At 37.1% G+C, this 13191-nt stretch overlaps 1 protein-coding gene across 5 annotated transcripts in view; it reads right to left on the bottom strand.

Annotated features, from left to right (window-relative positions):
- The window catches only part of GABRB3 (gamma-aminobutyric acid type A receptor subunit beta3), a 225300-nt gene that overhangs the window by 7220 nt on the left and 204889 nt on the right, over positions 1-13191 (bottom strand). For all 5 annotated transcript variants that reach the window (XM_077868403.1, XM_077868421.1, XM_077868399.1 and 2 more), the window contains 2 exons: positions 12953-13105; positions 6117-6361 (listed from right to left, as the gene is read on the bottom strand). In XM_077868403.1, the coding sequence (XP_077724529.1) occupies positions 6117-6361; positions 12953-13105 (398 nt within the window). The remainder of the gene's footprint in view (positions 1-6116; positions 6362-12952; positions 13106-13191) is intronic.

The following is a 13191-nucleotide window of genomic DNA, read 5'->3' as shown; positions in this document are numbered from 1 at the left end:
ATGTGGGGCTCAGGTGGGTGGGGTACCAGTAGCAAGCACACATTAGCCTGGGCTGTGTTCAGTTTTCTTCAGTGATGCTGCCTCTGAATTGTAGGGTGAGCAGCGCCACAGTGGGGAGGGACTATGAAGACCTATGGTCTCCTTAGATTGGGAGCCAGCCAGCCTGAGGATACTAGGAGATGCAAATGGACTAAGAAAACACCACAGATACTGGGGAGAAGGCCCTTCATGGAGTCCCACTCCTGGAGGTAGCGACAGAGTATTAACAGAATGTGAGTTCTGCTTTTTGTTTTTGTTTCTTAATCCACTAGAGGGAAAAATTCAAATGGGATGTGTATCTCAAAAGTACCAGGAAATGCTAGACCTTTGTAAGAATTTGGAACATGTGTTCTATATCTCTTCTTTTGTTGTTCTCTTGTCCTGGAATGGTTAGTAGGAAAACTCTTACCAAAAAAAAAAAAAAGTCTGTTTGCCTGTCTTATGGATCAGTGAAGCATCCAGTGGTTTGGGAGTTAGCCTCTCAATGTAAGAAAAGGCTGTGGAAGGAGAACCCTGAGACACACATTAAGGTATGGCTGAACAGGGAGGGGGCAACAAAGGAAAGGCCAGCAAGGGAGTGGGCAGGAGCATGTCTTCTGCACTGGTAGTCACCGTCCCTAGGGAAGGGATGATTTTTTTTTTTTTTTTTGGAAGGGATGATTTGAACCTGCTTTGAAAGCTATGGGCAGCTAGCTCCTAAGTCAGCAGAGAGGAGAGCACCATGGGGTCACCTGAACGGTCTTTATACAAAGGAAAATTAAAAGCAGGGTTCTAGAGGAGAGAGCCCTCTTAGTAGTCTTTATCTCTCTCCAGCATCTTCCATCATGCTTTATGCCACATAGGCAAGAACAGGTTGGTGAATAAGCTGCCTGGCTCACTTGGGCATCTTTTTCTAGAGAAAGAGTCAATTGGAGTATTTTAGTACTGCAACGAATAGGTGTGATACTCCACTAAATATTTGTTTTTGAATCATGACAAAAATAGATTAAGTTATCATATAAGGAGATTTAACAAACAGATCATTTAGCAAATTAGCTCAATTAGATTTTATTTAACTGACCAATATTTTACATAGACTTTCTTAAATAGCAAGTGGATATATTTAAAACAAAATTTATCTAAAGTCAAGTCAGAGAATAACCAAAGGTGGAAGGTTCTTGATTTTTTTAAGTTGTCATGTGGAATTCATACTTACAAATAATAATAAATGATTTACCATATATTAATTAGAATCTCAAAGGACTGAAATTATTTTCCTAAAGGTAAAAAAAAGAAAACATCAGTTAGCTCTAAAAAATGTTCTCTCCATTTTCTGTAATATTTTATATCCAACAAAAGCATGAGTTAAAAAGCCCAGTGGTCCACATAGGAAGGTGGATACATCATTGGAGACATGTACATGAAGTGTCCAGACTCTTGGGATACTACTGTATATCTGCTCTGTACCATGCCCTGTGCTAGGTGAGAGACCATAGTAGGGGAATAAGAAAATATCCTTACTCTTAAGAGGTCTAGCAGGTGAGAGTTTCAAGTAATCAAAAGCACATTAAAAAAATTACTGCACAATGAACCTTAAGCACATTTTTATATACATGCCAACAATACTGTCTCTTTTTTAGTTATAAAAGTGCCATATGAGAAGCTCCTTTAATTAAAATCTAGAGATTATAAACAATGACTTTGTAGAATGGAATACCAAAATGAAGACAAGTCTTTTTTTAAAGAAAAGGAGGGGAATATTTTGTGACAGGCTAATTCTGATCAATGTCAATGGTTCTAATGTTTAGCTTCACCTGGCTTTAAAAAGATGCATTTAAGAACCTTCCCCTTCTAAAGTGAAAAAACACACCACCTCAGCAGAACATGGTGTTCTGATAACAAATACCACTCATTCATGGACACACATTCCATGAGCATTTACCACATCTGAGCCATGGTGTGGATATTTTGGTAGATGCAAAGAATCAAATGCTGTTTAGCAAAGAAGGCGTGGTGGCCACATGCAATGCAACATGCCATTTTACAAGTGCAAAGCATGTGCCATGCGAGTTGGGAGAACATGGACTAAACCAACTTCTTGAAGAAGGGAGTGACAGAGGCATGATGGAAACAAGAGGTAGAAACAAAAATCAGGGACAATGTCATGGAGAACATCTGGTTTAAGTCTTGAAGAAGGGAAAGGTGTGGACAAAGAAGAAAGAGATTCTGGAAAGAGAGAATCCAAGGCAAAGAGATGATAATGATAGTTATTTTAGGAAGCACAGAGGGAGAATAGAGAAAATATAAGAAATAAGGTCAAATGAATGTTGAGTTGATTTTTCAAGAATTAATGACAAATTTGTATGAATTAATATCCTGTCTTCTCAAGTCCCTTGAGGCCAGTGCTCTGCATTTGGGGAAAGACTTCATGAGGGCAGAGATCTAAGTCTGTGTGCTTGACTCTAGTGAAGTACATCTAACCTGAAGGGAAACCAATCCCAATATCATCAGTAATTTACAAAATCATAGTGCTCTTGGGTACTTTGGACATTTAAGACTACCTTGCCACTGTTTCAGGACACAGCTCATGTAAGGTATAGGTCTCAAGAACCAATACTATTTTTCATGATTTCTATTTCAGAGTGGGTGAAAAAAATAATGTTGAAAGGAACTTCAACATATATTGGCTAATAAGAGCTTAGTGTAAATTAGTTTGGATGCTTTTGACTTATAGTTCTATAGTTACATAATTTTTATTTAAAAGTGAGCCAATGTGTAGAAAATTTCCAACAAAATTATGAGATTTTTTTCTAAAATAATTAAAGCATCATCAAAATGTGTTAAATTGTAGAAACCAAACATTTTAAACAAATATGTCTTCAAAAGATGCTAATATCTTCTGAATATCTTAAATTTAAATCTTAAAACAGGTGTAAGTAATGTTGGTGAAACACAAGACTGAAATGCCCTGTATAGAATGACAGATGACGACTTGCATTTTTTAAAGCATTTCATGAAAAAAAAAATAAGGCATTTCATGAATACTTCATATTTTGAAGTTTGTCTCATATTTACAATATAATTAGAATAAATGATTTGAATATAGTCTTTCTTCCTGTTCTATAACCTTGACAAGCACAAATATTCAAAGGTGGAAAACATCTCATGCAGAATATGTCACAAAGGGGTTTTCATTTTTTCTAGAATTTGTCACCAGATTGGCATTTAATCAATACTCATTCTCTAATGACTTTCAAGCTTCTATGTAAGTAAAATATTCTATTAGAAAAATTTTAAAAAGTATTTATCATATGAGGAAAGAACTCTTATTCTTTAGAAAGGGAATGATGTCAAATCTGCTGCTCTGATTCCTTGGCAGGAATTACAACTTTCTGCCACTTCATGAAATTCAAATATCAATTAGTCAGTTGAAAACTATCAAAGGATAGGAACCATAATACATGAATCATAATCAAAGGCTAACTTTTGAGTATAGAAGCAATTCAGGAAAGCAAAGGAGGTTGTGCACAAATAAAGTCATGATTTACATTGCACCACTAGTCTGAGGAGAAACTAAGTGAATATGTGAACATTTGAGCATTCATTAACCACTAAGTTAAAATAGTGTAAAACTACTGAATATAAGGAAAATATACTTAAGATTTTATAGTAAGGTCAATAACACCATCATCCCAAAGATAGTCATTGGTGGCACAGATCCCCCTTGCTGGCCTGCAGAGCCCCTGAGGTTACCACTCTGACATCCCTTATAAAATAACAAAGGTGACCTCAGAAAGATTATGACAGAGCAAATCCCTGTGACCAGCCCAGTGTCCTCCATCAGTCCAAGGACAGGTGGAGCCCTCCCAGCTTCAGAGCTCCCATCTATAAAGCAGATGGGGTTCCCTGAGGCTGTTGATGGCCACACTAACAATCCTGAAAGGTATCACTGAAAGTGAATGAGTAAATAATTATAATTACAAAGAATTCTTGAAGGTGTTGGCCAGTGCATAGTACCATTTATGTTTTGCATGAAGTTTGTGATTCTTTTCTCACTTTCCCTTAACTCATACACATCACATGACATGAGCTTTTTGGGAGATTCATTCCCATCTAAAAATTATCACTATATTCTTAGATGTGGGTTAGAAATAATTTTTTTAACAGACTGCTAGGTTTTTTTTTAAGATTTTATTTATTCATGATAGACAGAGAGAGAGAGAGAGAGAGGCAGAGACACAGGCAGAGGGAGAAGCAAGCTCCATGCCAGGACCCCGACATGGGACTCGATCCCGGGACTCCAGGATCACGCCCTGGGCCAAAGGCAGGCGCTAAACCACTGAGCCACCCAGGGATCCCCCCAGTTAAATAATTTTTAATGCTTATCTTTAAGGATATAAAATATGCTTTTAAAACTAGTATCTATGCACCTGTATATCAACTTCAGACCTTAACAGCTGATCTACAATTACAGATTTTTAAAAATAGGAACATGTAAAGGCTTTAACAAAGCTGTTGGGAAAACATAGAAACAATTTTTCAGGGAAACAATAAAAATGGCCTTGTGAATAAATTTTCCTCTACACCTGATTTATAATATAATATCTGACATAAAATATTTTTCACATTCTCCTACTTATCTCTGTGCATGTTAGAGGTGTTTCTGTTTTTGCTTTTAATTTTAAGCTTCACACTCTAAAAGGTATTTCTGTAGCACAACAATTTGACTGTTCTAAATCATATCATTTAGAAGAAAGGAAACAAATTTATAATCTGTTTAAGTTATGAGGGAATTTGGAAAAAAACAGCATTGTATGTGTATCTGTATATCTATGTGATGGAAACAATAATGATGTAATGAATTCTAGTTTCCTTGGAAATAGTGTGACCAAAGCATATTGTGTATTCATAGTAGGATGCAGACTTACTTAGGAACATAACAGTGTGGTACTAAGTATATTTTCCAGTAAGAAGTTCAGGGTAATTTTGCTTGTGGAAGCCTGATTTTCTTCACAGATCCTGGGCTTCTCTGCCAACTCTATTTATGTTTTGCTGAAAGGAGGGGAGCCATTTACATTCATTTAACTGCCTGTATTCATTCATGAATGTTTGTCAACCTATTCTGGGCCACCAGTGGTCTATGGACACAGCAAATACTTTAAGGAGCTGCTGTATTCCTCTAAGGAACAGACCCATGACATGCATTAAGAGCATGAGAGAAGGCAAGGAAAAACCACAGACTTGAGAAATAAGTAAATTTAGCAAGAAGAATTAAATAATAAAGAAATATAGGAGCAAGCACATAAGCAGGGAGAAATATATTTTTGAGAACTTGATGGAGTGCAAGAGGTAGAAAGATAAAGACAGAAATTATATAGAAGCTATAATGTCCTTTCATTAAAGTACTGTTTAATTACAATGACATATATTATTAAAAAATAAACTGAAATGACATGTAGTTGCAAAATTACTTTGTAACTGGAAGGATGTAAGGATGCTAAGCTGGACTGGAGAGGGTGGACCTAATTTACGGTCTCTTTTAGAGTGTATAGCCCAAAGGCTTCCTAAAGCCTGGGTCTGCCAGGCTCTGACTTTTTGTGAGCACATCTGGCAGGGGATAGGACCAGGGCATATCTATGAGATCCCTTGGACAGAGCACTGCTCCTGCTTTGCCCTAAGGACCTTGGGGACTATGCCAGATAGAGGGTGGATGAGAGAGGGGTCTACTAACACTGTAAAAGAACAGTGGCATCCTAGACAATCAAATTTGTAGTTTTATTACTAAAGGAATATTGCAACATTTTGGAAACATGCTTTTACATGTCAGGTTTAGGGCTAACATCCCACATGGTATTCACATAATCTGTTCTTTTCATAGGAAACTAGAAGCTTGTGGCTTCTCCAGCTTCTGCACTAATTTTGGTTTTATATAAAATTCAGTGACTCGCAGGGGGCAACATTTTAGGTTATGAACAAAAGTCCACACAACTCCTACTTAAAGGTCACATAAGTAACTGTAGTGACTGATGAGTGGTAGGTGGCAGGATGGGTCTGTGAAAGGAATGATGGGTGAGTGGTCAAGCTGGTGGAGGGCCTACCCGATTGCTTTCACTCTTGGAACGGTCATTCTTTGCCTTGGCTGTCTTTTCTGCAAGCTTCTTCTGCCTTTGAGGGCCTCTTCCAAAGAAAATGTAGTTGACAAAGGCATACTCCAGAAGGGCCAGAAATACAAAGACAAAGCAGCCCATGAGGTACATGTCAATGGCTTTGACATAGGGGATTTTGGGCAATGTCTCCCGAAGATGTGTGTTGATGGTTGTCATCGTCAGCACAGTTGTAATCCCTATAAAAGAAACAGAAGGGTGAGAGGCTGAAGCTTAGCAGCTCCATTCCTCACTTTTCACTTTTGTATTTATCAAACAGCTTGAAATAGTTGGAGATGACAGATTGAATATTACTGGGCAATCATAAAGTAATAGAGCATGAACTGTGTTGTGTGGGCAGCAGGTCACACCTCAGGTCAGGAAGCTGACATCTCTGCTCCCTCTTGGTACACCACCCAGTGGCACCTGGCTCGTAGAGAGAAGGAATTGAGGATATATGGAGATGTATAGGTGGAAAAGGAAAGTTGGAAGAAATGAAAATGAACCCAGAAACTAACACAAAACACTGTGTGTCAGGATGAGAAGCTTCCAAGAAGAATCAATCTATGAAGAATCAAAGAAAAGGATCATCTAAGGCCATTAGTGAGAGTTCTGTAAGCCTGCTTGTTACAAGAAAACAATTTTTACTACAATACTTTATCAACAAGAAAACAATTCTTACTACAATACTTTATGAACAAGGGGCATGAGGCAATGATTTTTAAAACTGTTAGTGAACATGATCCAGTCCTGAGCTCATGTATTTATCTATTCTGATATACAGCTATAAGTTAATATATTTAAAATCTCATCAGTTAAGACATTAAATAGAAAGCAAGATCCCTCAAACTGAGCACCCTGGCCCATCTTTGCTATTTCAGTTTGCACACAGAAAATACCTGCATCCATGACTATTCAGGACTCTGCCCTTCATGTACATTAATGCAGATCCATTTTAAACAATTTTAGAGACTAAACATCTAGAGGTAAAAGATAAACATGAGGGTAAAGTTTAAAATAACTTTAAACCTTAAATAATGAAAATGTAGCCATATGTAAATATAAAAAAGATGGTTTCATCTGTACCAGGTTTATTTTGGCAGATAAAGTCAAAATAAAAATGTATATATTGCACAACTATGTTAGAATTTTATATTTCTTAAAGAACAATTGTCTTGGTATTTTCTTTCATGTAAAGTATAAATCTTTAAGATGTAATAAGTATATTTGCTTTTTTTAACTGGTTTTTGCCTTTTTTTCCCTCTCCTCCAAAAATATAAAAATGTATGCATGTTCATCAAGTTGCACAATTCATTTCTGAAAAACGAACTGGAAAAGTAATCAACATTAGTATGAGAAAAACTCAACTATGAAAATCAAAAGTGTTATTTAATTGTAAACCACTCTTCATACATCAATGAATTATAATTAAAATTAAAAAAAAAAAAAACTTCAGGGAAGTTCAGGGAACTTATTACTTCAGTACTTCAGGGAAGCTCCTGAGGACAGACTATCTCACAGAGTCCTTTCCCTCCTCAACTAAGAGTCTATACCAGCTTCTCAAAATATGTTTGGTAGAGTCAAGGCCAAATGATTTTATTCAAACTATAGAATCTCACCATACTCTGGGGGCTGACCAGATCCTTTTTTAAAAAACTGTCATTATGTTGACTTGTCTAGATGATAGTAGTGTGTGAATGATCTGTTTTCCTAGCAGAGTTAAGTCTAGTCGCTAAAAGCACACGTGGACCATATATTGCAATTCTACTTTTTTTGCTATACGAATATTTCATATTGGATAATCTGAAGTGATAGAGAGGAGAGGACATGCCAGTGACTTGACTAGAGTTTGTTGAACTGAGCGAAGCCACACATGCAGGAAGGATATGGATTGCTCACTTTTTTTGTGGGACAATAACTACTATAGCTGACTTGCTCTCTCTTAAAATATTAAGAAGTTTCAAGGATGCAAGACAGCTCCAAAGGGTTAGCTCCTTTCTATCCATTCAACTGGTGCCACTGAATGCAATTACCACTGTGTCTTCTAGGACTCAATAGAAACACCTCCGTTTCGTTATGTCATGCCTTCCTGCAAAATGGAGACTTTTGAAAGTGAGAGCATTAGCTATGGTCCCTCAGCCATAACAACCTGAAAACACAATGTCACTGAGACTAGGGGACAGTGCAGACCAGAGAGGTCAGTGTTCCCAAGAGACAGGGCAGAGCCCATACTGCCTCTACATATGATCCCACCAAAGGCACTTCTTTGAACCTCCAGATCTCATCCAACCTCCAGTGGAGGGTTTGTATTTGCTAAGCATCTTAGTTTGATGCCTTCCAGATTCCTATCCTATTGCTGGAGGTAGGCATCCTTATCCTGCGTGTCCCACAGAGAGAACCTTCAGACCACAGATCTCTACTGGCTCAGGACTATCTGGAGGGCAGGGAGTAAAGCCCAGGCTTCTGTCACTAGCATGTGCTCTCCTTCCACTCACCTCTAAACTGCTATTAAAAGTAGAGGAAGGAATTGAGGCACTGAAGAACTATTTTTGTGTGTAACTGCAAGCCATGATAGCTATGGAATATATGGAAATTGAATAAGTCAGTATATTTTAAGATTTTCCTTTAAAGTAACATTCATGTGCACCTGGGGACTTTTAAAATTTGAAAATGGCAATGAGATGATTAGAGTTCACAAATAAATGTGAAAACACCATGTAAACTTTCCAAAATTAGGTGTTCTCACCATTATTAAAAAATTTTGTGATTTTTGCTCCCATAATTTTTTTCCTTCCAAAGATATTTGAAAAGCTTGAACACATTGGTTTAGCTATTGCTTTGGCTCTCCAGCTGACTGTTTTGAGTGGATATGTATGACACAGGCCTCAGTGAATGTCCAGGGAAATGGGATGAAGGAACACAGGGATAAGAGCCAGCACTGGCACTCAGTGGTAAAAGCAGCCCCGAGGAAAACGGGAGAGCACCCTGGCTCAGACCCATCAGCTCAGCTCAAGGACTCTCTTAACAGTATGGTTTTGGGGTGAGTGCTTTGTTGGGGCTCACATTAACTCTAAGTTTAAAAAGCCAGTGCATTTACTAATTCTTTGTATCATTTTTCTTCCTATCTAAATATTGTGAATGATGCTGTATTGTAGTGATTCGCAGACCTGGATGGTATAGCCACATGGCCCAGGCCAAAAGCCTAGCTCTGCCACTTCTCAGAAGCATAATCTGAGCTTTGATGGGTCCCCACCATTGTCTAGAGCTATTGTGAAGTCTAAATGTGATGCCTGACAACCACTGGTGATATCTCAATAAATGGTAACTGGCATTGTTAACACTAATAACAACTAATAATCATATTTATTATTATCATTACCGAAAAAGAAATTATTTAGTAGCTTCCAGTTTTCTGGCAAGAGAACTACAGCCACAGTCTTGCTTTGAACTTCTGCCTTCTAAGGGAACCCATCCAACTGCAGTACAGGAGATGACTGAATGGTGCTTTCCATGTTCTTTGTACACTGATCAATCTGTTCAATATTTCTACTAATTGTTAGCATCAAATTATTTATTTAGATTATGCTAATAAAATATTGTATTTGAAAAAACTGCATTTGTGAAGATGACTATGAAATAAAAATATAATTTGCATGATTTAATCAAAAGATACTTTATTTCTCTTGTTTGTGATCAAAATAATGTGGCCTAAATTAGTTTAAATTTTCCCTTTTAAAAAGGCCAGTACTATTATTCACTGATAAGTGGACTTCAGGGTTTGAGGAAGACCATCTAATTACAACTCTGAACTTTGCAGTCTCATGGCTTGTAACACTAACAGTTCAACAGATCTGGGCATCAGCCCCTGATCATTAGAAGCAGAAAACCCTGAAGCAAAGAGAACAGAATGCGACACAGCTTTCTGAAGGACCAGTGTTTCCGTTCTCAATAGAGAGACAACCTCAGACAGCTGTATGTCCAACAGAGCCCTGAGCCAGAGAGGGTACTCCATGAATGTCTTTGCTGAACACCCCTCTGCACAGACCTATACCTCTAAGATCTCATTTAGAAATGAGGTGCAGTCATCATGGTACAGTTATTCAGGAAGGATGCTGATAACAGCACTCAAAGCATTTTAAAAGGCGTGGTACAAGACAGGACAGGTGGAACGGGGATGGGGGGAGAAGGATTTCTCCAATTAAAGCCCCCAAGTCATGGCCGTATCTTCTTAAAGAAGCACAGAGCACATGAGCATTTTAAAGATTCTGGGATCCCTTGATAATAATAATAGTAATAATTCTTGCTTAGTTTTTTTCTTTTTAATCCTTGATTTTTTGAAATGTAATAGATAAAATAACTCTTGCATGTACTGTTATTGACACCATAGGGATCACCTGTAGCAGTTAAGGGGAAGAACCCGGGAGTCAGATTAACTGTATTAAAATCGTTCTTCTGACTCTTAGTATATCACTTTGTACCAGTTATGTAGCTTCTCTGTACCTAATTTTCCTGCTCTGTAAAATGGGAACAATAACATTGCTTATTGTGCTATGCATATTCTGCAGAACATTTGATAAAGTAACCCCACTGACAGCCTTGCAGAGAATCTGCCATCTGAGTATTTGGTAAATTTCGCTCTTAATGATTATTGTGCTGCTGTTATCTGGTGTTCATGACCCTATGACATACTTTTCCTTAAGTAATTGGAGGTGACCTGGTGACAGGATCGGAGATCCTGTTGTGCATAGGCAGAAGGTGGAAGAAAGGGAGTGAGCACACTGGTATTCTACACTGAGAGCTGGACCTGTTGGACTGTTGTCTACTCAGACACTGTGGCCCTAGGGGCACAGCTGCCTTCAAGACTCTCAGGCCTCAGGTTCATCCTGACACTGGCAAATGCCCATTCACTTTGGCCTCTTTACTCACATATGCCTCCCAGACTTGTGACATCAGTCAGAACCTGGCATTCCTCTAGTGGTGAAGCCTAAGCAACTCTGGGCAGACCATTTCTTTGTCCTCGCAAAGCCACAACAAAATGATTTAGGTATATAATCATAAGGTTGTGCTGTCAGAAAAAGTGAAATCTACTTTCATATACTATAATGAGGTTGGGTTAACTACAACTCACTTCAGATAGATTATTTAATATTATGGAAGACAGTGTTTTACAATTAAGGAGCTATAGAACTTGTATATCTTGAAATTTTAGAAATTCACATTTTCAGTACACCTCACTCCTACTGATGCCAGATAATTATAGTTTTTTTGCTGCTTATCTTTCTCTATTTCAATAATGACAAATTTTCCAACACCAATTCAATGTGAAACTCAAGAAGCTTTAGCTTCAAGTCTCTATCTGCATAGACCTCACTCAGGCTTGGGGTGGGGTCCTAGAAATTTTATATTTGTTTATTTTATATTCTCTTTCTTAAAGAGAGACTCTGAAATTGTAGAAGCCAACAGGTCTGCAAAACTTAGATCTTCCCCTTCAAATACACTTTAGGTCGGGCTTTTCCAGGTGCAAAGAAAAGAAAATAATTTAACAAAGAGTAATCTAGTAGCATTAAAAAGAAAACGGAGGCAAAACTTACAGAAAGGACTAATGCTACAGGGTAACTTCCACAGGCCATAGAAGAATCCTGGAGATCTTTATTAGGGTTGGTTTTCTTACCACATCCATTAAAAATATATAACAATTTAGGACTTTTAGTTTTTTATACTTTCTTCTTCTCAAATTAGCTTTATATTCACCTAACACTTTTAGGAATAGTTACCTGATTCCCTATGTGTTAATCTAATCTTGAATATGACTCTGCAAGCCACCCAGGAGTCTAAACCAGACATCCACATACACACATGTACACACATTTTCCTAGGGGAAAAAAGTATTAATTAACTTGAAGTCCCGTTACAAGATGGAAAACAAACAAAACAAACAAAAAAGAACAAAAAAAAGGAAAAAAGAAGGATAACTGGAACCCTAAATTGTCATAGTTCTCTGTAAGCTAATTTACCAGTGAATGTATTGATAATTATTTTCCATCAATTTTTAAAAGTATTATTGATAATTTTGCTTTCAGGAATTGAATTCAAGCCTACCAGAAAAGGTATATACTAGATGATTGTTCTTCAGCTCTATACTTATCTAAAATATACTTAAATGATTATTTTGTCCATGCAGCTTTATAATAATTAGCTGAATAGAGAATAATGTTTTTTAAAATATAAGCCTTCCTTTAATAATATAAAAATAGAAATATTATTGGAACCTATAAAATATACTGTACATCAGCTAATAATCCAGTTGCCAAATGACCAGTGGCCAGTATAGATCTCTAGAGCTCTTGAGAATCACTGAGAATCTAATCACATATTTAAATGCTCATTAAATTGTGTAATTCCAATTATATGTTATAATATTTGATTATTTTTCTGACTTAAAAAAGATGAATGCCCAATTGATCAAGTCTTTTTTCTGGGCCACAGAACAATTTTGAACAGGAGATGTTAAGCCTTGCTTTAAAATTAGTGTCAAAATAGTTTTATTATAAAAATATTTGGCAAGCATATTTTCCCTTTCATAGTCATGAAAATTCACATTTAAGCCTTATAATTAAATTAACACATGAAGGGAATTGTGCATGAAACTACTGTTTCAAGATTAAAACTGTATGGGCAAGACTGGTCATGATGTAAAAAAATTATAGTTGAACTATAGCCTTTGAACTTCCTTAATACTGTAATGATAAGGTTACTTTACATTTTAGATATCATTTTAAAATAGCACATACCAAGGGCAACTCTAGCCGCAGATGCATCATAATTGATCCAGAAGGACACCCATGAGAGAATTGTAATTAGTATAGAGGGCATGTAAGTCTGGAGAATGAAGTATCCAATGTTTCTCTTCAACCGAAAGCTCAGTGAGAGCCGAGGATAGGCACCTATGGTAAACAGACAAAGATTACACTGAAGAAAAAGCATGGCAGACAAAAGAGTTTGCTTTGACCTCCATGGTTCAACAGCATGC

The sequence above is a fragment of the Canis aureus genome, chromosome 2, assembly GCF_053574225.1.
Source record: "Canis aureus isolate CA01 chromosome 2, VMU_Caureus_v.1.0, whole genome shotgun sequence".
Classification (NCBI taxonomy): domain Eukaryota; kingdom Metazoa; phylum Chordata; class Mammalia; order Carnivora; family Canidae; genus Canis; species Canis aureus.
This window is presented reverse-complemented; position numbering and strand designations above follow the sequence as displayed.